The following is a 27779-nucleotide window of genomic DNA, read 5'->3' on the forward strand; positions in this document are numbered from 1 at the left end:
ACAATTAATATGTAGACAATAGAATAAAAAAGAATACTTACATCTATTATACCGATATTGCGAATCGAACATACTTGACACACTGCTAATGGCACTATTTCGAAAACATACCTATCTGAGAAGCTGGTGATAACGATAACAGAGTGCGATCGATGGGAGCATTAGGTAATAAAATGCAATGTACACAATAAAATTCATCTTTTTAAAAAACAAAGAGCGCTCTGTAATATATAACAAACTATACTGATTCACAGTAAAAGTTCTTTCGAAGATATATCACTGATGCATGCTGTTGTGTGTATATATGTTTATCTAGCTTTACATTGTGTGTATATATATACATACACACACACACTCTTATATATATAGATCAAGGGATAAACAAACGCTAGCGTTCTTTAACTCATTAAAGGCGCTCACACATTTCATCATCGAGAGATAATTTATCATTCTTTATTTCAAGAAGCATGATTTTTTTAAATAAGTAATTCGAAAAAATAGAACACAAAAATAATTTCAAGAAATTTAAAGTGAGCTAAGTAATCTGAAATCACAGATTGAAGATTACCCGGTAAAAGAACAACAAGAATTAAATACAGGATCTTTAGGAACCTGCTGACGCGTACTAGGATTAATCCTATATACACTTAAAGGACCCCTTAAATTATCAGTTCTTTTCAATATGAGTTTCCTGTTTAGCGCATTTCACCGCAACATAAAAGAAGAATTAACATAAATCAGCCTTTAATGAGTCAAACTAATCGAAAATGTAACACGCTCTCCGTATTCGTTGTAAGGTGATTAGATCGCGATTAGTCGAGACCAACGTCATCATGAGGAGGTTTCGGGGGATTGAAACGACCTGCCCCGGCACCGGGAAAACCGGGCATGCCGCCCGGGAAATTCATTCCGGCAGCGCCCGGCATGCCGCCAGCACCGCCGAACTTCGAAGCCATCTTATTGATAAGACCCATTATCTTCGGATTGTTCTGGTATTTGAGGACGTTTGACGGATTCGTAGAGATCTCCTTGAAGGCCTCGGCCACTTCCGGATCCTGCACATTCATCCATGAAAATAAATAAGTTGCACATCGTCGCGGAAGATTCACAAAAATTATTTTAATTAAATCACGTAATCTGTTATTGTTTCTTTATTTAGAAGCGGAAGAAAAGAAGAAAATATATGTTCAAACGTGAAATACTTACATGAAATAAAAATTGGTCGTTTAAATTTGTTAGAAATTATATGTACATATATATTTTTAATATTTTAAAATGTATAATTGTAAAAATTATAATAAGCGTCCAAATTATCATTAAAATGAAGTACGTACGAAAACCGATTAATATCGAGAAGTATTCGTATTATTAATATAAGCGTTAAAATATATTTCATAGTTTTCTATAGCAGCATGTAACACATTATATATTTTCCGAAAGAGAGCACGAATACGACTAGTACTGTTCATTTATTAAAGATTATAGTTTTTTCCTCGCGACTTACCTCGAAAGCTTGAAGCACATCGGGATCCTTGAGGAATTGATAGAAATCTCCCGCGCCAGGAGACGTATTGCCCGCCTCCGTTTGGGAAGTTCGCGTGTTTTCCTCGCGAGCTTTGGCGGCCTCTCGCGCTCTTCGCAATCTTTCTTGTCTCTCGCGCTCCAATTTTTCTTGCGCCTTTCGTTCCTTCTTCCTCTTGTGTTCCTCGATCTTTCGCGCCTGGTACATAATTATTGTCTAACGATATCTATTCCTTTTGTTAAAACATTATATTTACTTAAAACTATATCGGAACAGCTACACATAAAACCAAGAGAGTTGCAACTTACCTACCTTACTAACATATGCAGACGTTTAAAAAAAAAATCTGACAAAGTGCATGTTAGAATTACGATGTTATACACAAAGATATTATGCGTAAGAAGTCAGCGTGCTTTAGGAATAGTAGGTAATTAAAAGCGACCGCGAATTAAGCGCGAGAAGGGGTAGTATGCGGCAGAACGAAACTGTGAACTTGATGGTGAACGCGCAAGGTTTCGATCTAAACATAGGTATAAATAAATGAGACATCCATGCGATCTTTTACGGAAAAGAGAGTGATCTACCGTGCGTCTTTAGGAACGAGTCCAAATCTTAAATTATAATGACGTGGAATACGCCTGGCTGAAATATATATATATATATATATATATATATATATATATATATATACATATTGTGACATATACAATTAACGAGTTTATTATAGATCGTGAAGCGATCTACTTAGCCGCCAGTATTTGTCTCCCCCCCAAAAAAAGCAAAACATTAAATCAAAGTCTCCGACATTGGACCCAAGTACCTAATGCTTGTGTCAAGCTCTGATGAATGCAAATTTAATTTGCAAATTTAGTTTGCAACTGTTTAAATAAAAATATAATTATGGAACTGTCAAATGTTGTAGAAAATTAAATGCAGAGATCCAACTGCAAATAACAGATAATATAAATTTTGCAAATGTATGACAAAATTGCTAATTGCCTTCTCGAGTGTAATTAGAATTCATTAAGGCATTTCAATTATATATGATAAAAATTAAATAAAATCAAAAGTCGTTGCTTCTCTCGTACTCTTGCAATTTTATGCACAGAAAGAAATTGTTAAAATTATTGTACGTCTCGCAAAACAAAAATTTTCTGTGCATTAAAGAATTTATTTAATTCACTTCGTCATACGTATAATGAAATAACAAGATGTATAAATAACATTCACATACGTACACGTGCACACATACAGTCATGCATTGTGCATGATACTTTCTTTACTGAAGCAAGAAGGCTTTTCAAAAGGTAATTAAGCATTTCTTTCAACTATAAGTCTAATTAATTAAGTACACGAGCTTCCGCGAGTTTTCAGCGAAAAAAAAGGGAAAGACGAAGAGAGAGAGAGAGAGAGAGGGAGAAGAGGAGAAAGAGAGGACTTTTGCACGACGGGCCACCTTATACGGATGCGACCCGGGCTTCTAAATATAAAGGCGCCCGCGGTTCTGACGCTCCTCTGCGTCTGTGCTCGCGTATTTCGCGGCGAATCTCATCTCTCTGGTCGTGCGCTACGCTTCGGTTAGTCGCCTTCACCAATGAAGCAGCAAAATTCTCCTCTCCATGATTATAATTGACTAACTAAAGAAATATGCGAAATAATTAAGTTTAAAAATTTTAATGTAAATCTTATTAAAAAACCAATGGTGATAGTATTTAGTGATACTTGATCGACGAAATCAGTCTTTAGATATTTTAGATACTAAAAATAGTAAAAATCAATTTTGTCTAATTAATCATCGCATCCGGAACTGGTTTATAAAAAGACTAGTAAAAAATAGCAGCAGGATATTAGTATCGCATAAAATCAAGAAAAGTTCTGTCACACGAAATCAAAATCTGTGCAAAAAAATTTAGAATATTCTCGGTAATATTTCAAACAATAACTTAATACTCTCGAAATGTTGAAAATGCGAAAGAACTAAAACCCAGATTTTAATCCTAGAGATAAAATTTGGAAATTCAAACAAATGTCAGAATTTTATATCTCTAAATTTCACCGTCGAATTTTGCATATCATCTCTTCATTACATCATTACATCTGGCGCTAAATGCGCGATTGCGCGTACGCAACTTTAAAGCACATATTTTCGACTGAGTGGACCATACTGCTTAGCAAAGCTAGGTGGAAGAAGCAACGGTAGAAAATAAGTACTTCCGTTACAAAGAAAAAAAAAGGTTGAATAAGTCGTGGTAGAAATTGTGGGAGTGAGGTACGCGGAGATGACGTACGATGTACGATGTGGCTTGCGGCAACGAGATCGTCAAACGGTCAACGATTTACGTCGTTAACCTGGTCCCTCGTCCAGATAGATCTCTCTCTGATGAGCACCGGGAATGCCGAGAGATATTTTTAAATGCACCACGATATAGCCCGAAATTTCAAACCGCGCGACATTAGCTCTAGAGGAAAGACACTATGCGGTATTTTTATTTGTAGAAGTACTAGTATTCGAAGAGTTATTGTTAGTTACAAAGTTGCCAAGAACACGAAGATTACTAGAGAATGAAGAGATCGGACCAATTTTAGAATTATCCTCAAAAATATCGAGCTATAATTAATAAATTCAGGATGATTAAATATCAGATAATGGTAACTAGAATTTGAATAAACAATATCGGCGATTTCCAATTAATATCGGAAGCTGGAACAAAACATTTTCTTCTTCCTTTTTGGAATAATAAAGTCTGAAATAATTGACGACGAGCACCGGTCAATGAATCCATAATATTCGGCAAAGTTACGTACTTGCATCCTGACAACTATATTTCAATCGCGGATCTCACGTAGTCGCGTGGAATAGGCGACCTTGATCTACGCCGCGTCTCCGTGTGATTATCCGTATATAAAAATAAAAGCTACTCGCTGCTCGTCGAAAGAGACCCTCCTCTTCCCTTTCCATTCCCAAATCGAGATCAGGAATACGAGCAGACAATATCAAAGATAAGAGCGACTCAAGATTTTGGTTTGAATCACCGAATTGTTGCATTGTTGCTAATGCGTCTGGTGTCCAAAGCCAAATCGTCGAATAACGTCAAAGCGGGTAGTACTCGTAGAGTCGATAGAGAACTCTCGCAGCTGTCGATCGCGGCCGATCTGGCCACGTCGCTCAATGACGCACTCGATATAACGTGTGCGAGGGTGAGGGTGCTTCCGCATCCGTCGGAAGTTTTTCCGTCGTCCGACCGATAACCACGAGGTGGCCCGGACGAGGTGGGCCCACGGGAAAAGTAGGACGGTGAAGAGAAGAAAAAGGGGGAAAAGCGACGAACCGCTGCCACTGCCGCTGCCACTGCCGCTGCCATTGCGCCTGTGGGGTAAAGAGGAAGAAGAAGAGAGGGGCGTCTTCGGGGTTTGGCGGTAGTGACAATGCCAGTGCCTCGCGGGCTAGTTGGAGTCGAAGGCGACGACGGGATCGAGAAGTGAGAGAGGACGAGCTGTGTGCCAGCCCTGGCCCCGGCCGATCGCGTAGTGTCTAGTGTGACGAGATGACGGGTGCGCGGATGAGACCCGCGCTCGTCGTGGGCCTCCTCCTGAGCGTTCTAGCCGTTACCTTACGAGGTCAGTAAAACTGCCAGACCCCACGCGGATGAGCCTTAGCGCGTCTCGAAGAACTGGATCGTATACGTTGAGAGCTGGATCTCGCGAACGTAAATTTATTCGTGCGGCCAGTGATTCGATCTCGTCGATCTCGTCTAATCAACAGATTCGAAGCTTTCAGTTCGTTTGTCTCGTATGGACGTTTCTTTATTAGTCTTGTCATCGATGTAAAATATTAAGAGTTCGTCCTGACTGTGCTATAGTTAGATTGTTATAGTTTGAACATCAAAGCTAGATCTTGAACAAAACCTGTTCTAATTATGTTTTAATTACAACCGGAGTTGCTGTAGTAAGCAAGAATGTGGGAAGGATAGTTTCTTCGTACGAATGACCATCGATTGTCGACGACAATGGAACTGTAACGTTGACGAAACTATGACGATTGACTGACGAAGGTCAATGTTACGTAAAATTACCGCGGTTCGCGTCATCGACCCCTATAGCTTTCTCGTTTCTATACGTGCACTGATGACTCAGCTATAATTTAATATCTTTCGCTAAGAATCTACTAAGAATTTCGCGAAAGATTCTAATCAATACAATAATTTTACTCTTTTATCGAAATTAAAATTACGTCTATTATCTATTTTCTTATCTTTTTCGTTTGACTCTATCATTTCTTTTATTATTTTTATTTATCGTGTAATTTAAATAATCCACTAAATGCGATAAATTTGAAAGATATTCGTCATATAATTTTTCATAAACTATATAGCGATTGATAAAATCAAATGGTGCCCTTTTAAATAAGTCACTAAGTGTGTATTTCAGATATACTTTAAATAAAAATATTTCACTTTGCGCGGTAATTGAATAAATTGAATTGCTAATGGTTGAAGATGCGCCCAACGCGTCGTCTCGGAGTTTAAATAAAAGTCGTCGATTCAAGGATTTGTTATTTTAGGAATCGATGGGAGTTGGCTGTCATCAACCCGCGCGCACGATAATTACATAAGAAACCGCATAAATCCGTGCCAGCATCGTTCTAAATCTCCAGAAATGAATTGTTCTAACTGTGTGATCGGACCATCAATAAGTTCCATTCTCAATTCTTTTATAATTAAATAACAAGTCGAATAAATTTAAAATAAATTTAATTATTATTGTAACCTCCAATATTTATGACAAATCGGATTGCTCCCCAAGTAGCGTCTCGTATCTCATTAAACAATTATAAATGAACTTTCATGTGTGGAAAAAGAAAACAATGATATTTTATGAAGATCATGTTAAAGAAAGCAGTATTCGTGTCAAATTTTAGATTTGTATCAAGTTTTATGACGTTGATAGTCGCAAAAATTTCTAACGACTAAGTGCAGCAAAAAGCTATACATATCGTAGACTATGGAACAAGACTCGGGATTCTATCTTTATCCGGCGCAGCTGCGCTTGCCAAACGACAGCTGCCTGCATGCGTCTCCTCCTATCACTCTTAACTCAAAATTTGTTCGTATTATCGCACCATCACGGAAACCGACGGGAGACAAATTTTCTCACTGAGGAAGTGATAGGATAATTATGTACTTTCCGATAGCACACTCGATAATATGACTTAGGGTAAAGTCTTAGAAAGTGGTTTTAAAAATGACTTAAGTTTCAAAACATGGCAAGAGAGAAATCACTCATATTCATTTTTCTGCATTGAAATCGAAATATGACATTGAATCAAAATATTGAGGATTTCGTCATTTGATCGAAATATTGTTATATTTAATTAATTAATATTATTATTTGTATTATAAAAAAGGGGAAGGTTTATATTTGTTTCTCACGTAACGCTATATGCGGTCAAAGAGGAAAATGGCTTGACAATCCAAGAAAAGCTAATAAAAGGGCCTCGATTAAAAGCATGAAACGATCTTGCTTGGATCTTGTTTCTCGGAGAAGTTACAAAAACTAGAACCTTGTGCCAGAAATTGCGGTATGTGATATAACAATGAGATATAGTGAGGGAGAGACACGTAAAGATATCCCGCAAAACGAAACTTCTCGTGTTTACGTACGATCACGTGAACTCATAAACTACGATTCTCTGACGTTTGAGGTACTACCCCGGCGGCATCCAAGCTCAAACAGCAACTATCAAATGAAACTGGCAAGAGTCCTCTGCAATTTCACCAATACTATCACGTTTATAGCTTTATTTTATCAATTCGCATCAGTTCAATCGCTTTTTAAAATATAACCATGTCAATTTCAATTTTAGTCGAAATACATAAGTTTCATGGTATGCTCTATAAACACGTGTATCGTAACAGCTTGAAATTTATTTAACATCGCGAAAATCTCAATAATTTTCTTCGCGACATAAAGTCCAAGTTACTGTGCGCTACTACGCGTTGACCAATCACGGGTAAAAATAATACGATATCCTATTAAATTAATAAACTTCGTCTGACCGACGGAAAAGCGAGCAGTCCAATCAACTCATAATATTTCCTCGTAGGAAGAGATGATAAAAATACGATTCGCTCGCCTAATATATAAATATTTTCGAGTGTTGCTCGGCTCAAAGCCGCCTACCCGCCGCTAAACTTAGAAGCCGGCCACGTCCCAGGTACCGCCTAGAAAGATGATATCGACATTTTCTTCGGTGGAAATTCCACCGTCTTCGCATTTCGCAGCGGTAGTGCCTATTAAATTACGTTCCGTCACGAGCAAACTACCGTCGATATTGTGTACAAGTTAAAAAGAAGTTAAGAGAAGCTTCTTCCTCGCAAACAGCTCTCTAACGAAATTTGGGATACAATTGTCTCGCGCAAGGATACAGATTATTCAAATAGGATGATAACAAAACAAGAATATTGTTCTATATATTAATGAAATGTATATCCAATTACATTCTGGTATATTTAATTTCATGACTATTAAAGAAACAAATAAATAGAAATATACGGAAAACAATAGCAAAGAGTCCACAGCTCTTTCAAGTAGCAGTTTTAGTTATCTGAATTGAAGAAAAGAGACACGTATATCTTCCTATAGTTATTAAAGCTCCAGATAAAATAAAATGATTGAGGAACGTCATCTTGCACTTTTAAGTTTCTTTTCATTTAACGTATGCCTTTTCTTTCTTTCTCTCTCTCTCGTTTTTTCTCTTTATGTTCAATTAATTTTTTCAACCCACGATCAATTTTCGATTGCGTTAAAGGATTCGCTGAAATTTACACGTATCATTTAACAAGAACCAGCTGGTTAATCCGTAAAATCCGTACGTCCGTTTGTAAAAGAAGCGCACTTGATGCGGCAATGCAAAACTTTCATCAGACACGTTGGATGACAAGTCGCGCTAGGTGTTCCTGAACACCTGTCACCGAGCGCGAACACGCGCACGGCCCGCTCGGCCAGAATGTGCGCGTAATGACTTTGACAGGTCTCTTGCGTCACCTGGGTCAGATATTTCGGGTTAGTGGTCGCGTGGCGTTAAACTCACCGTCGCCGAAGGCTCCGTGCGGTGAGTTATCTAATACGGCGCGCGATATCTTTTGGCACGGTCGCGTTAAAGCGCGCAACGAGAATTCTCCTGGCCGAAAATTTCTGGCACACACGGCGACACACGAACAATGTAAATATCTCGGCGTACGCACGTATGCGAGACTTCGAGTAACGTCAAGTTCGCTATTCGATATCGCGAATTAATCAGACACGCGGTGAAACGGTAACGGGTGAATTTGACGAATTCAATTATATCGGAACTAAACGACGACACGTGTGTAATCATCTTTTAGCAAAAACACGTGTATCTGTGATCTAATATGCTAAAGATTTTTATTTTAGGATAAGTTGTAAATATGATAAATCCTACAAAAACTTTTGAATAACAAGAAGTTTGATTAGAAATTCTGAATAGTTCAATAGATCTTGATAATAGATTAAAATAATTCACGTAAAAAATCATTATTATAAATATTAAGAATATTTTAGGAGATTTATTATATCATATAAATTTTTTCAAATGACTTAATTTTTAATTATTTCTCTGACAAAACATTGCATACGTAAAATATAAGACAAAGATTTCTTTTGAGACTCAAGCAAAAACTGTTAAACGTTGAAATAACGTTTCAGGAGTGCAGTGCGACGAGCCAACCCAGGTACCATCCGAGGACCTATGTCGACCGTACATCGAGAAGGCGCTGAAGGATCTCGGCACAGGTAATATTAGATGATGGCGAATACTCAGCTGGAACACAGCGATTTCTAGAATATTTCGTTTGAAGGATCTTTGGAGCAGACCAGTGCAGAGGTCGGAATCGAGATCGACCAAGAGAGCCATGAGGAAGCATCACCTGCGAGCGAGGAAGTAAGCACGACCCTTAATTTGTTCACATAATTAAAGTTAATTTGCAATATATGGAATATTCCAAAGAAATCCTACTATCAAAAATGTATTTATTTAGACTGGCGAGGCAGGAGACGACGCTTCGAAAGAAGAGACTAAGGACGAGGAGGGATCGGTAGAGGAAAGCGCGGGAGCGGCTGCCGACGAGAGCAAGGAAGCAACCGAGGAGCAAGTCGACGCTAGCGAAGAAAAAGCAGAGGAGATATCCGAAAAAGAAGAACAAAGCGAGGAAGCTGCGACTGGTGAAAGTGGTGAAGGTAGAATTAATAATCGTTGATGCTTTAAATAAATGGTGATATTTTCGGATTTGAAAATGCAAGTATTTGAAGGATATAACAAAAAAAAATACCAATATTATTCAGAAAAAGCTGAGGGAGCGTCCGCTGAGGAAACTGAAGGCGACGGAGACCAAACCGACTCCTCCGAAAAAGTGACGGAAAGCGAAGAGAAAACTGAGGAAGAAGACGAAAAGAAATCCGACGAAGAGACAAAAGAAGACGAAAAATCCGAGGAGAAAGAGAAAGTAGACGACGAAGCGAAGTCCGAAGAAAAAAAGGATGAAACCGAAGAATCGAAAGACGAGGAACAAGAGGAGTCCAAAGAAGCCACTGAAGAAGTAGGAGTCGAGTCTAAAGAAGAAGCGGAAGCTCAGCAAGCATCGGCGGAAGCTAGTGTTGAAGAAGAATCTGATAAAGAGGAAGAAGGTGACAGTAAAGCCGAAGAGGGCGCCGAATCGACCGAAGAGCAGACAGTAAGCGGCGAGGATGAGAAAGGTGACACTGAGGAGGAATCGCAAGATGAAAGCCCTGAAGCTGAGGGTGAAGAAAAAGAAAAGGAAAGCGCGGAAAATGCTGAGACAGCAGATTCCGCAGATGTAGAAGAAGGAACAAAGTCGGTAGAAGAAGAAACAGCAAAATCTGCTGAAGGAGAAGAGGGAACGTCGGCGGAAGAGGAGACAAAATCAAAGGAGGAAGAAGAGGCGAAATCCGAGGAAAGTGAAACGAAATCCGCGGAAGAGGAGGATGCGAAGACTGAAGAGAAAGATGAAAAATCGGAAAAGGAGGACGTCAAGTCCGAGGGAGAGGAAAGTGAAGAGGTAAAATTGCGCGGCAAGCGAGAAGTCGGTGAAGAAGGCGCTGAAGCAGATGACGAATCTGAGGAAGAAGGTAAAAAAGATCTTATAAATAATATTCGAGAATTATATAAATTCATCCTCTCTATCTTTGTTATAATATAATCCTATTAATTGTTACATTTTATATTACTGACGTAGAATGTAGTTAATATAATTTATAATACAATTCTATATCGTCAGGTGCCAGTGAGGAAGAACAGGAGCATACTCCAGAGGAGGATTTAATTCAAAATCAAGAAATCGAAATTCCGGAGAACCTTCGGCCCAGAGATCACATTAATCAATTGCTAAAATTGGACGAAGAAAATGAGGGAAAAGAACGAGCTATAGAAAAAGAGGCTGATATTATTCTTAGGGATCTAAAGAGACTCTACGACTCCGCTATAAAGCCGTTAGAGACTATGTACAAATATAGAGACTTGAGCAACAGGCATTTTGGAGGTAAGCGAGCAATGATTTTGAAATTAATTGTTTTTAATTCATTCACATTCAAGTATTAAGGCAAAATAAATAATGTATCTTTAAATTAAGATTTACAAACATTAATCTATAACTATTGCTCTACTTCATTAGATCCTGAAATATTCTCCAAGCCACTAGTGCTGTTTATGGGACCGTGGAGTGGCGGAAAATCGTCTATCATTAATTATCTGCTCGACATCGAGTACAAGCCAGTGTCATTGAGGACAGGTGGGTAATTAACTAAAAGAGGAATCGTGATATCTCTTCCTTACATTTTCTTCTTTGGCTTTGCGCTGATAAAGTAGCTAAGACTTACAATTAGCAGTAGATGGCATGCTAGTAGCATGAATATACAGAGAGTGTTTAGGTGGTTTGAGAGAGTGCTTAGAAGAGCATTGCAAATCGCCAAATGGAAAAAATGACACAGGAGCCGAGCCATCACCGGCGTACTTCAACATAATAATGCACGGCGAGGAGGAGGAGGTTCTCGACGGTACCCAGTTGGCCGCCGATTGGACCTTTTCGGGACTGCAGAAGTTTGGACAGGGTCTGTTGGATCGTCTCAGAGGCCTGCGACTTAATAACAAGTTGCTCGAAAAAGTAAGCGATCGCAAATGATTATCCGTTTACAGATATTTATTGCATATATCGGAAATTGAATTTAGGATTTTTACTTAAAATAAGTATTTAAAACGTTTAATATTTTACATTTTAACAACTAATCCTCAAAATTATGCGAGATAAAATTATATTCTATTATTTATTAAATTTTAAAAACTCTAAGGTAAAGTTTCAATTTACAATTTTAATCAAACCATTTTAATATATTAATCACACATGATTAAACATTTGTTAATAATGGAATTTAAAAGATGCGAAGGGAGAGAAAATAAAATTATTATTAATATTATTCGAGGCAATTTATGCGTAATATATAAAATTATATTATATAAAATTCCGTATATTATCTGATATATTATTAGGTGAACATCGTCGAGATTCCAGGTATTTTAGAGATTCGAAAGCAAGTTCAACGCTTATTTCCCTTTAATGATGCGTGCCAGTGGTTCATCGATCGAGCGGACATAATATTTTTGGTTTACGATCCCGCCAAGTTGGACGTCGGTCCCGAAACCGAGGCGATTCTTGATCAGTTAAAGGGAAGAGAATATCAGGTGAGAGGACAAAAATAATAAAATATTGGAGTAAAGGAGCATTATTTGCCTCAAGAGACTTGCCCTAAAAAAGAAAGTCTAATATAATTTAACATTACTTTCAAACAGACTCGTATTATTCTCAACAAAGCCGATCAGGTAAAGCCCGAGGAACTCATGAGGGTGCAAGGCGCCCTAATCTGGAATATATCACCGCTCATGTCAAGCGCGGAGCCGCCTATAATGTACTCCACGTCGTTATGGTCGTTACCCTACGAGGCTGGTGCGCCCACCAGGTTGTTATACGCTCAAGAACGCGCATTCCTTCGCGACCTACGTTCCGCAATAACCAAGAGGGTCGAACACAAGATAGCGAGCGCCAGAAGATTCGCCGTGAGTTTACGCATAAACATAAATTCTAGCGAAAAGCAAAATCGGTCTTTCCTCGAAAAAAATAATACAGAAATTCACGATACAAATCTATTAAAGAATTAAATGTACCGTTTTATTGGAACAAATCCACTTGACGCGTTCGATCTTTGTCAATTTCAGGTACGAGTGCGCAATCACGCTAAGATGGTAGATTGCTATCTGACGACGTATTACAATCACAAGACATTCTTCGGCAACAAGCGAGAGATCAGCGATAAGATCGTCGAGAACCCGCAGGACTATCACATCTACGAGGGCCTCAGCACTCTCACCAACATATCGCGCTACGATCTACCGGATCCGGATGTCTACCGTGATTTCTTCCGGCTGAATCCGCTCTACGATTTCCCGCTGCTGAGCACCACGTGCACGTACTTCCGCGGCTGTCCGATCAACAGGCTCGACGTGGCCATCGCCTACGATCTACCCGAGCTGGTGGGCAACTATAGGAAGTCGGTAGAGGCGGTGCTGCACGAGAACGAAGGCAACAGCCCACCGAGTTGAGTGCGTATCCGCGTTCCGGAACGGAGCTCTTGATACCATGTGAAATACTGGACTGGCGACAAAAAAAGCTACGTTTACCTTCGCTAGACCGAGAGAAGAATATACACTCAGCCTGTAGCCGAAATGCCTTGGTAGCTTTAGAGGATGCTCGACGACGGTGAACGAGCTGAAAAACGTGGTCCGATATTTGAGATGGTACCAAGGATTTTCTTCTTGAAACACAGGCAGCTAGAGATCGCGCGCTACCCTCGCGAGTTATACTCGAGGTGCTCCGATGACAAGAAGTCGGTTCGCAAAAGAAGCTGACGGTCGCGAAAGGCAGAAGGGCATGGAGTCTCGAAGTTACGAAAATTGGGGGGGAAGGGGGTACCATCATTCGAACGGGCGAGTAACGCTCCATGTAATTTCTAGATCCGAATAGTTTAGCCTCGTCCCTCACGACATGGCGCAATGTGAAAGAAAAAAAAACGTGAGCACGATGTGGAGTGTGATATCACGAGTTCAGTGGTCGGAACACTTCCTCCGGTTGCAGAAGAAGAGCAAGTGTATTGCTTGTGTCTGGTAAAACAATGCGAGTGCTACCATTCCGATCCAAAAGCGGACAGTGAGAGTTCCCTTTGAATTTATGTGTTCAGATATCGGTTCCTCTCGGCGAAAATTCGTGACCTCGGTGCGACAGTGGCTTACCTCAGTTTTCTAGATGCTCGAAAAAATTCTTCAAAACTTAATGTTAAAGAATCTAGGAATTTAGACTTATTTCATTATTTTCTGTTTCTTTCCCAAATTTAATTTGGGAATTTCAAATTTTTATTCATATTCATTATGGATCTTAATTTTAAGAAATTTAATTTCAGAGGTAGAGATTGACCTGTGTGTCTATAAAATTAACTTTATTTTAGATATTTAGATTTCGTCTTAATCGTCCTATCATTTTCGTCTTAATTGTAGTTGTTTTAACTTTAAGTTTAATTTTCTCGAGCTTTTGAAAACGTAAATTAAACCACCGTTGCACCGAATCCTTAAATTCTCACGACGAATCGACGTTGGCTGATTATCTCGGAAGAAGATAGACTCTCCAGAATCGACGTAACGTTGACGATTTCGTCCGCCAAATTCCTCTGTACCGGGGAAATTAAAACTAATTATACCGAAATATTTCCATTACGAAAAAGAGATAAAATGATCTCTTCTTGTGGCTTTTGTGGAATACCTTGTATAAGCTGATTTTGTGTTCTTATTAAAATGTGTAATTAAATAATTAAAGATATGCGCTGATCTCTCTCACGCATTGTTCAGTTAACGTGTGAGACGAATCACGACGTATTTTTGATTACAAAAATTTAGGCTTCCTTCTAGTTAGACAGAATATAAGTTTCCTACATCTTTAAACACCGTATCATATAAAATAGCTCTCTATATATATTAGAAAACTAAATTTTAATATCTAAGATATATGCATATACACGTCTTAAATATTAAAATTTATAAATTTTCAAATTCTTAGTTGTTTCACTTTTCAGATTTACAAACACCGTCCTTAAATTCTTTCAAAGCCTTTGATCATTAAATCTTTAAATCCTAGATCGCAAAATTCACAATCTAAAATTGAACTTTTAAATAATCATTTTATATCTTTAAATTGTTTTTGTTGCTATCTGTTCCAAATATATTTCATTAATTTTAAACAAACTGTTCTGAATAATTAGATTATCATCCACGATCCTAATCAAATATCACGATTCTAAGGTAAATATAATAAATGTTTTCAGTTCATTATACGCACATTAATTTTTTCAAGTAAAAGCGCGAACATGTTAGAGGTACCGCAAGTGATTTACACCCTAAATTATGCGAACACCGAAGCAAGTTTTTCATTTACATAAAATAATAACATAAATATAACATAATTTATTCAGCGTTGAATATGTGTATTGTTGATATTATTATTGTTATTACCATTGTTGTTGCTACTGTCATCATTGTTATTCTACATTATACAAAGTTTACGTCAAGTTAATTTAATGTTACAGACATATGTTATCAAAGCATCTATTTCTTTAGTTAGAGTTAATATATTGACACACAATATATACATATATCTAAGCTGAGATAGAATTATAAGATTCATTATATGAATCTTATATACATACATATATACACACACACATAAATAATTACATTTAGGCAAGTGTACGTTTTAAATAAGAACATGTGTCGTGGTTGCTGTTTGTGTATACGTGCTATGTCATTTCATACCCAAATACAATGAATCATCTATTTATAAAATTCAATAGATGAATATATGTACTCGCATTTGATAAGCAGGCAAATAAGCAAGTTTGCAAAGGCTTATCTTATCAATGTAGAACTTGTTTTCGAAGTAACAGTTACATATTAAACACGGATTGTAAGCTATGAAATAATCCGTGCAAGCTGCATTTTACAAACGTTGCATTCTTATTAAAATGCGTATGCAATTTTTTATGCAACCGTTATACAAAAATATTACTTTCTCTAAGGAATTTTATAGACTTTTATTTTTGATTTTTTATTTTAAATATGACGTTTAAAATTCAAAATATTCGTTATTTTTTAAATATTATTTTCTGGACGCACGTGATATGAGAATGGTCAACTAATAGTCGACAAGTTTTGGGTTTAATTTCCACATATGCCTCAACTTTATAAGAACTTAGGAAAGTTGAAGGTTACGAGCGTAAAGTAATATACGAGGTTGAATAGTAACCCGCTTTGGAAACTCATATTTTATATAAAAAACGTTTTGTTTTTAAGGCGAGATACGAGTACTCTACACATGCGAAACAGAATGCACTCATTATGCCAAATGCAATGTTTCCCATGCAAAACGTAAAGTTACTCACATTTGGCGTGGTCTCGCGTAGCCATTCGTCCGCTTGCTCGTCAAAATCAAGTTTACAGGCCAGTCTCAGATCGTTCGCCGCTTCCTCGAACTTTCCAAGCAGATGGTAGGCTCTTCCTCTGAATTTGTGAGCCGCCGCGCTGTCCGGATTTAACTCTATGGCACGGTTGCAGTCACGAATGCAAGCGTTCGGCTTGTTCAATAATAAGAAAACTTGACTGCGTTTAGCGTACAGCAAGGCCGCTTGAGGGTTCAATACGATAGCCTCTGTATAAAGTTGTATGGCCTTCTCGTAATCTTTCTCCACAAATGCTGAGACCGCTTCGGATCTTTTTGCCTGCGACTCTGCAATTTCTTCCTCCGTGGGCTCCAAAGTCAAGTTTCCCATTTTCTGAGGAGCATCTTCGTCCGGTTCTAAAAAAACAAAAGAAACACACGTTGCATTATTATATATTTATTACACAGAACAACGTAAAAGTATACGTACGATTTGAAAGAGATAATTATACAAACCGATTACGCCAGTCATATCCAGCTCCAAGTCGCTCTCCTCACTCTCTTCACTCGCCGGCTCCGGTTCGGGCTGCGGTTCTGCGGGTTTGCTCTCAAACTCTGTCTTGGCATCCGACGAATCGTTGGTCTTAGCTTCCGGTATCTTACCGCCATAATGTTCTATCAAATCCTTGATAAAGGACAGCTTCGGATCGTGCAGAAGAGACGGATTGTTGATGCAATGCCGAGCGAACGTTCTCAGCTGTTGCGCGACGTTGTCATTGAACATCTCCATGTTTGTTCTGCAAACAGATATCGGTCTATCAAATAAAGTGCCTCCGTTTGTGAATTCGAACGAGCCTAACCAAATGTTATTCTCGCATTAATAGAAGTTCGTCTACGACGTTGCGATGCAAAAGAAATATCAAGATACACGTATCCTCGGCCATTCGAAAGCATATATCTACTTCAATTCGAAGGACACGCGAGTCCAGGCTATGCTTACGGAAATAATAATTCAGAATCCTGACGCGCACCAGGATTCGAGTGAACTCACCGCTGATTACAGACGAGCGGACCTCCGGAGCGATCTTACTCGCGCGCTGCCGCGTACCTGTATTATTTTTCGTTCTGGCTTTCGTTCAGCTTTATCGTCGAAACGCACAACAATAAGTCACGCAAACACCACGATTTCGCGATATCATTCAAAACCGGATGCGGAAAACGCAAGAGTCGCAAGACGACGCCGTGTGTGGCGTGTGTTATGTATCGAATTCGTCGCCACAGTCGGAATTCACGGATTGGTCGAATCATTTGGTTTGTTCGTGTTGCTTGAAATCCCTAAAAGTTCTTGCATTTTAAAATGAGATAAATAAGAATTATATTCAGACGTTGGAGAGAGAGAGAGAGAGAGAGAGAGAGAAAGCGAAGATTCTAAGTGCAAAAAAAGTATGAGCAACAGAACTAATCGTAACAATGCAAACACTCGCAATGGCATATCTTGTTCTTATAAGAAGCATAGCATCTTATTAGCATAAAAAATGACAGTGAAGTGAATATATATAAGGTTTAGTTTAACTTAATTTTTTTTTAATTTTACCTCAAAAATTTAATTTTTATATACAAATTTTTTAATTGTTATAATTATTTTATTACATATATTTACCATTATTTATTTAATTACATTAAAATATTTACAATAAATTTTTGATAAAATTTTTTATCTCGTCTATTTTTTTTATTTTTTAATTATTAATCTTTATATTTAATTAAATAACTTAATAATTTAATTATTTTTTAAATCAATTATATATTTATATTATTTCCATGTTATATTCGATCAGTATATAAGATTTGTCCTTTTTCGAAGAAACAAAATATACTTGTCTCACTTTAGCTTATTGCTAGAGTGCACCGTTCAGACGGTTCTTCGAAAAAGAACAAACCTCGCGCTCGCGTCGCGCGGCGCGGGCGCGGCGTTGCGCGCGCAACTTCACTGCGTACAACGGCCGACGGCGCGAGAGGCGCGACGGCGCCATTAGCGTGGCGCCCATCGAGTCCGCCGTCTAGTCGATCGCGCTACCTCCGCGACGCCCGTCTTGCTCCGATTCGAAGTTCTCGGCTCCAGGCAGCGCGAGATCGCCATTTTATGTGTTTGGCACTGTCACGGGACGGGTGACACGGGTGCGTGCGTGCGTGCGTGCGTGCATGCGTGCGGTGCGGTGCGGTGCGGTGCGGTACGGTGCGGTGCGGTGCGTACGTGGTACTACACCCCGGGGCTGAAGGAGTCGAGGAGTGCGCGTCCGCGTCCGTCGTCCGTCTCACGGCGGTTGCCCCGCGGCGTATCCCCCCCGAGTTGCGGAGTTGGTGCGGCGCGGCGGTTTTAGCGCGTCCGCTAAAAACATGTTGCCCGAACAACGGCCCGGCCCGGACGCGTACAAGTAACGCACGGTGGCGGCCATCGGCCCAATCGCGGCGACAGCGCTCGCGATTCGAGCGGGGTGTCGGTCGCGGTGCGAGGTGGCACACACGACACGACGCGGCCTATCGAGATGGTGTAGTGTAGCGCGCGCGCAAGGCGGGCCCCTGCGTGAGCGCGAGAGAAAGAGTGTGTTTTCGTCCTCGCCGTCGTCCTCGCCGTCATCTCCGCCGTCATCGCCGTCGTCTTCGTCGTCTTCGTAGTTCGGGAGTAGAGTGCACCTGCGGATCGCGACTCGTCTCCCGCCCTTCGTCGCTCCCGTTGCATCGTCGTTCTACTCTGTCGTCCTCGTCGCCGACGACCGTCTCGACGATCACTGTGCCATCGTCATCGACCTCGTCGTTGTCGTCGTCGACGTCGTCGTCGCCGTCGCCGTCGCCGTCGCCGTCGTCGTCGTCGTCGTCGTCGCCGTCGTCGTCGTCGTCGTCGTCGGCGGACGTCGCGAGACGCCCGACGTCGTCATCGAGACGGATTTCACCGATTACCCTGGATTACTCGCGACACGACGCCTCCTGGCCATCAGTTACGATGACTACGGTGCGCACCATACCCTCGGACAAGGTAAGTCCCCTTCCACCCTCTCCCGCGCCCTATCATATATTTATCTACGATATCGGGGGTGCATTTATACGTCGATCTATCTCTCTCCTCTCCTCGTTACGCGTCTCTTGTCATCAGCTTGTCTCACGTCTACCGCACCCTCCCGGCACTCCCCCTACCCCTCCCTCCCTCTTCCCCTCGTCGTCCTGCGTCGTCCTCGCGAAGGACGGAGGAGAGAATCCTCCTTCCTCGCCACCTTCAGCCTCTCCTACGCCTCCCCCGCAACCACCGCCTCCTCTTACTTCTGCATTTCCTCCTGCTCGCCACCGCCACCTCCTCCGCGCCCTCCGCCTCCTCCCTTCGCATACTCCCGAGCAAAGCCTTTTGCGCCATGACGTCGGGAAACTGTGAGATATACGTCGAACGTGACACTAGGCGCATCTGCCCGTTGCCTCTCCGCGAGAATTTTGCGGTCGACAGGATTTTTCCGGAGTATGGACGATATAAATGTCCGCGTGGGATATGCCTGCTGCGTGTCGCGACTCGAGGGTGGGAAATGAAAATAAGCTGGAATAATAGAAAGCGGCAGAGAGATCGTGCAATGTATTTGACCTTTTTGTTTGCGGAATTAATTAAACGAACAATTGATTGTTCTCCAACTTGCGTAAACCGGACAGACGCTCGCTCTCGTGTTATTAACGCTCGTTAAATACGCTTGCCTTGACACTAGAACGACCAAAAACGCTTCGCGGATGATAAAAGAAAAGGAGGGAGGGAGAGAAAGAGAGAAAACAGAACTGGAGGAAGGAAATGAGATAAGATGCGAAAATACGAGAAACGTTAAACGCTTTGACACTTTTACTCCCGAGCCAGACGAGATATCGACTGCTCCAATTTAGAAATATTGGATGAATGCCTCCCTTGTCTGTTTATCTCCATTGTCGTGTAGAAGACAATGTGTTTTGACGGATGATAAAGTCAGTCGGCATGTTACTTGTATGCGAATTTGTTCCTCCCCCCTCCCTTCCGTATATTCGAGTTTCTTTTTTCTCGTTCGCTGTTTAGCGCGCATGTGAGAGAGTGAAAGAGAAAGGAAGAGTCGAAGAGAGAAATTCTCCGTCTTTATTTCACGTTGGCATTGATCTCCATTTATAGACGGATGAAACTCCGAATCGGCCGGCCACCACTTATATAGGCGCTAAACGCAACGCTAAACGCATCGTGGACCTTGGTGTCTTTAATGCACGCTCCGTTTCGTAACGAAGCACGGCCTACGTTCCGTGCCGCAGTTGTCATTACGTTGTGTTTTTCTCCCCGTCTTCTCTGTCTCTCTCTCTCTCACTCGCATCGCTCGCGTATCATCGTGCATTTAACGCGAGTGATTAAGTATAATTCTGAGTCTCATTTTTCTGTCACGCCACTCGCGCTTGTCGCGCTCGTTATTCTCGCGTAATGAGACATTACTTAGCCGCTGGATGTGAAACGCGAAATATCGCGTATCGCTAAACGCAGGAGAACAAATTGTCGGAATTCGGAATTTCCCGTCTCTCGACATGGCAAGATCTATCGCGTTGTCATCGTTAAATCATGAATCATTTGCTCGTTTTCGATGGTAAATCCAAGTCTCGAAAGAAATGCAGGACATACTTAATTGTTCGAACGGCAAAGTTAACGCTGCGACCGAGCAAATTTTATAAATTTTACATAATGTGAAGTAGCGCACCTTGCTGTCAATTAAGACAATCGACTGAAATACTTCATCAATGAGTCACGATATCGGAGTCATTCCTAGAAAAAGAATAAATGAGCGTATAAGTAGAATTTACGTATTCGGGACTAAAAAACGCTCGTTTGCGTATCAATAAACGACTTCGAGGTATGAATTTCTTGCAAAAAAGATATAAGAAAAACACAATGCGCGTCTTCGCATCGAGATGTGATATTTCAATCTTGATAACGCGAAAAAAGCTATTAATTTGCGTGGAAAATAACGATTGACTTTAATCTTTGATCGATCAACTTGTGGATTTATCCACTCAGACCTATATATCTTGTTATATACGTAATAAAATATAATTATTTTTTATCTGTTATTATATTAATAAAAAAATTTTATCTGTTATTATTATATTATATATAACAAAAATCAATTCCGTATATAAATTTGAAACGTAATCGAACTTTTTGCGAGAATTGTAAAAAATAATACATAATATTATTTTAAATTTTGTTAAAATCGCTTAAAGAGCACGAAATTGATACGATTATTTATTCGAAATCTATAAATTAAATTAAAACCGCGATTTAAAACTTAAAGATAAAAAGCGGCTGTTATTTTCCGAATAATTTTCGATACTTTCCGATGTATCGCGTGTTTATGGGCGAGTTCGATCGCAGTCCTGTCAATCGCTCATTGCACCGCTATTTTTCGCATCGCGTTTTTCCACGGAAAATTGCGAAGAAACGGCGATTGGCGCCGCGACGTCTCAAAAGGAAAGTCGAGCCCCCGGATTTCACTCCATTATCATACTTTCAGAAATTAATATTTCCATCTTGATTCTTGCGTTAGCCTGCTGCTGATTATGGACTTGAGAGATTCCACCGCGGATAACAATGCTCCTTCGCGCATCAATTTCGCGTCTCATCGTGCTCGCGTGTCGGTGGACGACGTCTTAATGTAATATTCAGGAATTAAAGGCTTTACTCTTCTCTTCACTCTAGATATCTCGATGTAATTAAAGTGTCGGATGGATTTTTCATAAGGCCTTAAAGTCCATCTTGAGTGACTTCGTAATAATAACGTCGCGTTTACGTCCTCGAGCTTGTTAAATCTAAATGCCCATCTAATATATTAAGACCGAATTTCCAAATATCACGTACCTACATTTCATTGCAGACCGAGCTTATACATATTTAAAATTACTTTGGCATTTAAGATAGAAATTATTGGTTGCTCCATTTTCTTTCCAACTTAATTAACTGTTTATCAGTTTAAAAATATACATATTTAATACAACTAAAGTGAACTTTACAATATGGTATAATTTTGAAATCTAATCTCTTTTAAGTTCCATGTAAATAATACGTATAATCCATATTTATTGTAATATTTAACAACATTTTGAATTAAAGTTAACTAAAGTGTATCTTAGGATTATACTTATAAAAGATACCGTTAAGTTTTATTCTCTGACAATGTATTCGTGAAGCATATACATATATGTTGAAATGTCTAGCGCAGTTTAGAAGAGAGAATAAGTAACGTAAGTATTTTATTACAGTATGAAATCTCTTTTCCTTTCTTTCACGAAACTTTCGCGCAGAAAGAAAAGTAGGTACATTAGATGAAAAGTAAAATTCAACTGAAAAATTTACGAAATTCAGATTTATTGTTATCGATCGTTCTTTTCTTCGTACACGTCGAGTTTTCAGTATACTACTAACATAAAACTTTCGGAGTAATGTTTTGACCCGCAATGTTTTGGTCGCGAGACCGTTACGCGCATTGTTCCGCGGCGCCGCGACAGACCCCTGCATTAACGACGAAATTTATCAGTCACGCACATATTGTGCTAGAAATAATAATGCGTTCTTATCCGTGTCGAATTAGGCTAGCCTCGGGGCGGCTTTTCGCGCGAGGAGAGCCTAGAGACGAGACGATCATCTCTTTTCCTTCAGCGTTTCACGGCCGTTTCGTGCGTCTGTCGGGCTTTATACACCGTTGCTTATCATCGTGCGCAATTATACGCGCCGCGTGCAACAAAGGAGCGTGGCAAGTGCGCGCAACCTCCTTACGCGTTTGACTCTTAAACCGAGACAACTGCGAAAGTGCTTATAATTAAAAAAGATACAGCTCCCGATGACGTTTCTCCATTTCCCTTGGATTGCGTTACAAATAGATATATATACGATAAATAAACGTGTGGAAATTAGACTCTCTTGGACCGAGAAATTTCTTTGATGTGGATAAATCCCCGCCATAAACATTTACCATATTTACCTAACCGTTTCTCGTGTTCCGGGAGACTCGAGCAACCAGCTGTGCACGTTGAGCAAACATGTGTGTGCAATAAATTCTCATATATTGCAGTTACCGAGTTATCATTTTGGCATAAAGTTTTTAACTCTTTATAGAATTGCGCGAAATATAAAGTAAGCGTAATTAAATTTTTCTCACGAGATCTTTCGTCTTTCGAAAGAACGAGAATATAAGACCTATTTCTAATTTTAACGAACAATGGTATATGGAGAGGAAAAAAAATTGATTATCGTTTTTTTTTGTAATATGTCGTTCGAAGTATGCGCTCCTTTTGCCGACGTGTATAAAGACCGCCTCTGCATCGTGCAGATGCATGCAGGTTTCTTCGACCTGTGTTTTCCCGCCCAAGTATATGTATATCGTGCGTTATTACTTTCGTGGGAAGTTGGCGCAATGACGGCGCAATATTACTCTCGGGAGGATACTTAACATTGCAAATTAAAGGGCCCGAGCAAACGCGAGTTTCGAGAATGTATAAATAAATAACGAGAGATCTCTCTCCGTCTGCACTTTCTTTATACATACTTCCTACATTCGAAAGGAAACAAATGCGTACTCGCTTAATGTAATTACACTTCATTACAATAATAATTCGACGGTTAAACAGAGAAAGAGAACGGAAAAATTGTAGGAAAGTATAGAAAGCGGGGCTAGGAAGAGCGGATCTCTTTATTTTCCCCAACTTGGCGGTCTTTAATTTGATTTAACTCTTTTAGCCGCGCGTGAAAATTATTCGATTATGAAAATAATGGCACGCCGATAAATTTTGCCGAGAGGCAAAACCGACTGCAGGAAATCCATCTAAGAAAACCAATGAATCTGAAAGATATTTTTCTAATAAAGGTGAATAATAATCCGCTTCGTATAATTCAGCGACTGTGCCGCATTTGAGATAAAAAAAGGAACGTTGAAAATTATAGATCGACTTTAATCTTTTGAAAAATGCACGATTGCAACAATGCGGGCATCCGGCGGCGCGGCGGCGTATACGTAGAATCGGATCGGATCGTTCGCGTGATATCTGGTGACGTTGAGTCGGCGCCTTTTATTTTATTTCCCCGGAAGCGCGGAAAAAAGCGAGCGCGTGAGTCACGTCCGGCCTGAAATCTTTTCGCGCAAATTTTATTATTCTAAGCGAACGCGCGCGCAATGTATATCGGCTTTTGTTCGCGGCCAAGGCTAATATCGGTCGGCGTGATCGCGTACTTAATACGAAGAAAAAAGAAGACACGAAACGGTGGACATTGCAAGTCTCTATTTCCGCGCGAATGACTTGCGCCGATTTTGGCTTGCGCTCTCATCGTGTGTTTACCGCTATAATATTCGAGTAACGTACAACTCGTAATTATAATTTACACTCTATTTCCTGGGTATTCCCCAGTGTTCAGATACTGTCTCGGGCCGACTAAGAACGAAACGAAAAAATTCTTATCGTTTTAAATACATATTTCATCGAGTGCCGCTTGTAAAGCTTCCCGAAATTTTAATTAAAGATTTTAATTAATTATCGAATTCTCTTTTATAGGCTCAATTTTAATAACGAAAACATGGAATCTGACAACAATTTTTGAATTTTAAATCTTGACAAATCTTGTTCTCAAAGGTTGTTTAAAAAATGATATTTATTACACATATATACATAATCAATTCTAAATAAAATAAGTACGTCATATTTTATTTTTATTTATCTCGTGTGAAAAAATTATGGCAACCATTCGAGACTTGACCTTTTAACATGTGATATGACATATTAACATGGAAGATAATTCCTATACGAGATATCTTACAAAATATCCCAAAATAATTCGTTATAATTAATTGAGCGATCTATAAATAATTTGATTTCGCGTACGAATGATAGTTACATCAGTACTATAAAGACAAGTTATTCATAATTAATTATTTTTTGCTCATTATAATCGCACGTTTCAGTCAAAAGGTCTTATTAAAAAAAGTTATTGGCAAATTAGTACGATGCACGCAGAATAATCTCGTATGTAACAAATTCTCCATGCATTTCTCCGCAACGTCCGTTTCATAAAATGCACGCCAGCATTTTCCGCCCGGATTTCATAGATTGTCGATCGAGCACGTGCGTTCGATTTCAAAGGAGGACGGCGCAGGTGCGCGGTTTGTATTAGTATAGTTTCCTGTTTCGCGACGCAAAGAATTTTTACAACTTGCGTATAAATGAAAATGAAACCGTAATATAGCTTGCGCTTCCGTTAACTTCGCCATGTTCGGGATATCCCGCGGACTTGCATCGGCATCGCGTTTCGCGATAAATAACTAAAAACTATTTTTGCATCGTCGAGTAAACGTATATGCGTGCGTATATGTATGTCGTAGCGAGAGCGATGGATGTTGGAGGTACATGTAAATGTTCTGTAAACGGGGTGATGATGGGCACGCGCGCGCGCGTGTGTTTGTCAGAGAGAGAAACGGAGAACGCGATGAGATTCTGTGTATTTCACGGTAACCGCGTTAAACAAACATCGACGAGGAGCTACATGCCGAGTGATTGCGTCGGGATCACTACAGCTGTCGCAATTGCGCGCGCCCGATTGGCCGTCCCATTGCGATCTACTTTACACACGATGAGCAGGTGCCGGCAGTCGGCGACTTGTCCGCAAATAATTCGCGCCGCGATATCTCCGGGACATATCGCCGAATGCGGTAATTGCGGTAGCTCGAGCTTCTATAACCGTAAAGCGAGCGAGCGGTTTTGATAAAGAAGACACGAGTCTCTGAAAAGACATGAACTAAATATTCAAACGAGACGTATATAGTCTGGAATTGTTTTGTAGGAATGTTGAAATAGAAATGCAGTATTAATAAAAAAATTCTAACCCGAAATATTCTATAATATATCGGTTTTATTTCAAATAACAAGATTGTATTTGTAACAGCGAACTTTATAAATAATAGATGTATGTACATTTTCCGAGCTTCCGAGCGGGATTTGATTACTATCCACGTTCACATTTTATTTGTCTAGATTCTTTTTTTAACTTGTCATTAAAACTTGATCGCCTGACAGGATCTCTCCAAAATTTTTGTTCACTGAGATTTCTATAAAAATTTCATAGAATTAATCGGATAAAATGGGAATAACGTGTGTTGCAGAAATAAAAATCTGAAAAAATCTTCTACCTAACGACAATAACATTCTATACTTGACCGTAAATAAAGTTCTGTACTTGCTTTAAGCGTGTTACGCATCATGACAAAATGACAGAATTCTGCATTTAAATTTTGAATGAGCCAGTCATCATCGGCAGTGAATTAAACGCAATTGCTTATCGCGAACGCAAGGAGACACGATTGCAAATTGGAGTTCAATTCACTGAAGACTGTAACGCGGATGAGATCGGACAATGTGCAAGTTATCTTATCGCTGATCCGGGGAGAACGGACGTGTGAGAAAAAAGGTGCGACGGAGAAAGGAACGGAGGCGGACAAAGACTTTCGATATCGCGTCAGAGCACTGCAGTCTAATTGGTTTAAAGCACGGACAATAAGCTACTGGTAACTCATAACATCAGCACTTTGTTCAATAAAGCCTAACGGTGCAATTTTGTCTTTAAATCGTGCGATATTGCGATATTAAAAATCATTTACGTATAAAACATTAGTTACGAGTGATTTGGTTGCGATAATTCTATTAATTTATTTATTTGAGCCAGCTCTCAAAAATGCTAAATAGAATATAAATTATACAAAGCATATACGGAAAAAGAACGGTTTTGCTGAAATATATGAAAATTAGGCCAGTTACAGACCTGAAAATAATTATGTTAAACTATCAAAATAATTATGCAGGACGCTCAAGCATGATGATAATGCTGCGAAAAGTTTTGACATTCTAGCAACCAGCTTGAGCGTCCAACGTAATTACTTAGATGGCTTAATATAATTATTTTCAGGTCTGTATTTAGCTAAATTTTTTAATACTTTAGCAAAACCGTCCTGTAAATAAATAAATACAAAATAATACACGACACATATATTATTATAATTATATCAGAGAAATCAACGATCACAATCAATGAATCAATAATAATAATTATTGATTATGATTAATTTTTCGATTATATTTTAAATTATAAAATTGTGCATTAGTTACACCAAAGAGACAACTTGTTAGTTAATCTCGAAATTCTTTATTAATTTACTTATTATATGAACCGTGCGAACTAAGTGATTTTGCAGTTATCTCTGTGTGCACTATATTATCTGCTGTAAATCTACCGATCGAAATCGATAGTGATACGTTGTACTTGTGAAAGGCGACGAGATTCGTGACGAGCTGTTGCAAGCCGCCCTCGTTGCAATTTAGCCTCGTCCTAGAATCAAGGATCCGTGGATCCAGTCAGTTTGCAAACGGGGAAGGGAGAAACGGAGGTTTTTTATTTAAACAATTGCAAATAAGGTTACAGTGTAATATTTTTTTACACGTCGCGATATGTGATATTAAATGCATTTTTAGATTATATATATATTTTTTTTAGAATAATTGTTTAATTAAGAATAAGTATTAAGAAAATTATAATAATTATAGTAATGTTATTAATTGACTTTGGTCGCGATTATTCGACGTATAAACAATAATGATTATACAAAGTTTAGCTCTTATAAATT

The 27779-nt window shown here is 39.4% G+C and overlaps 3 protein-coding genes across 5 annotated transcripts in view; 2 read left to right on the plus strand and 1 right to left on the minus strand.

The window, feature by feature from the left end:
• Window positions 1-181: 181 nt before the first annotated feature.
• Window positions 182-17349, minus strand: LOC139819553 (hsc70-interacting protein). Of its 2 annotated transcripts, none has more exons than XM_071788994.1 (5): window positions 17195-17349; window positions 16603-16883; window positions 16091-16503; window positions 1505-1720; window positions 182-1055 (listed from the first exon to the last, which is right to left on the minus strand). In XM_071788994.1, exons 2-5 carry the CDS (start codon window positions 16874-16876, stop codon window positions 813-815), a joined length of 1146 nt encoding a protein of 381 aa, XP_071645095.1. In that variant the 5' UTR covers window positions 16877-16883; window positions 17195-17349; the 3' UTR covers window positions 182-812. The 2 variants fall into 2 exon arrangements, with proteins under 2 accessions (XP_071645095.1, XP_071645094.1); XM_071788993.1 differs by having other exon boundaries at window positions 17138-17339.
• LOC139819550 (uncharacterized) lies at window positions 4631-15442 on the plus strand. 2 transcript variants are annotated; one of them, XM_071788988.1, is made up of 11 exons: window positions 4631-5140; window positions 9248-9334; window positions 9400-9482; window positions 9580-9778; window positions 9884-10687; window positions 10837-11097; window positions 11230-11346; window positions 11486-11718; window positions 12102-12293; window positions 12402-12665; window positions 12825-15442. In XM_071788988.1, the coding sequence occupies exons 1-11, from the start codon at window positions 5068-5070 to the stop codon at window positions 13206-13208; spliced, it is 2697 nt and encodes an 898-aa protein (XP_071645089.1). In that variant the 5' UTR covers window positions 4631-5067; the 3' UTR covers window positions 13209-15442. The 2 variants fall into 2 exon arrangements, with proteins under 2 accessions (XP_071645089.1, XP_071645090.1); XM_071788989.1 differs by having other exon boundaries at window positions 4635-5140; window positions 11546-11718.
• A 760-nt stretch (window positions 17350-18109) lies between the features above and the next one.
• Ubl3 (ubiquitin like 3) overlaps window positions 18110-27779 on the plus strand; it is a 46735-nt gene continuing 37065 nt past the window's right edge. Inside the window, exon 1 of the mRNA XM_071789302.1 lies at window positions 18110-19120. Within this exon, the coding sequence (XP_071645403.1) occupies window positions 19088-19120 (33 nt within the window). The 5' untranslated portion in view covers window positions 18110-19087. The remainder of the gene's footprint in view (window positions 19121-27779) is intronic.

The sequence above is a fragment of the Temnothorax longispinosus genome, chromosome 9, assembly GCF_030848805.1.
Source record: "Temnothorax longispinosus isolate EJ_2023e chromosome 9, Tlon_JGU_v1, whole genome shotgun sequence".
Taxonomy (NCBI): domain Eukaryota; kingdom Metazoa; phylum Arthropoda; class Insecta; order Hymenoptera; family Formicidae; genus Temnothorax; species Temnothorax longispinosus.

Bases quoted from the DNA above. Each gene is read 5' to 3' on its own strand.
- LOC139819553 (XM_071788994.1), bottom strand. From the start codon at position 16,876: ATGGAGATGTTCAATGACAACGTCGCGCAACAGCTGAGAACGTTCGCT. The intron at 16,504-16,602 runs GTTTGTATAATT...TTGTTTTTTTAG, and splicing joins GGATATGACTGGCGTAATCG to AACCGGACGAAGATGCTCCT. The intron at 1,056-1,504 runs GTAAGTCGCGAG...ATGAATGTGCAG, and splicing joins ATGTGCTTCAAGCTTTCGAG to GATCCGGAAGTGGCCGAGGC.
- LOC139819550 (XM_071788988.1), top strand. From the start codon at position 5,068: ATGACGGGTGCGCGGATGAGACCCGCGCTCGTCGTGGGCCTCCTCCTG. The intron at 5,141-9,247 runs GTCAGTAAAACT...ATAACGTTTCAG, and splicing joins TCTAGCCGTTACCTTACGAG to GAGTGCAGTGCGACGAGCCA. The intron at 9,335-9,399 runs GTAATATTAGAT...TTTCGTTTGAAG, and splicing joins GCTGAAGGATCTCGGCACAG to GATCTTTGGAGCAGACCAGT.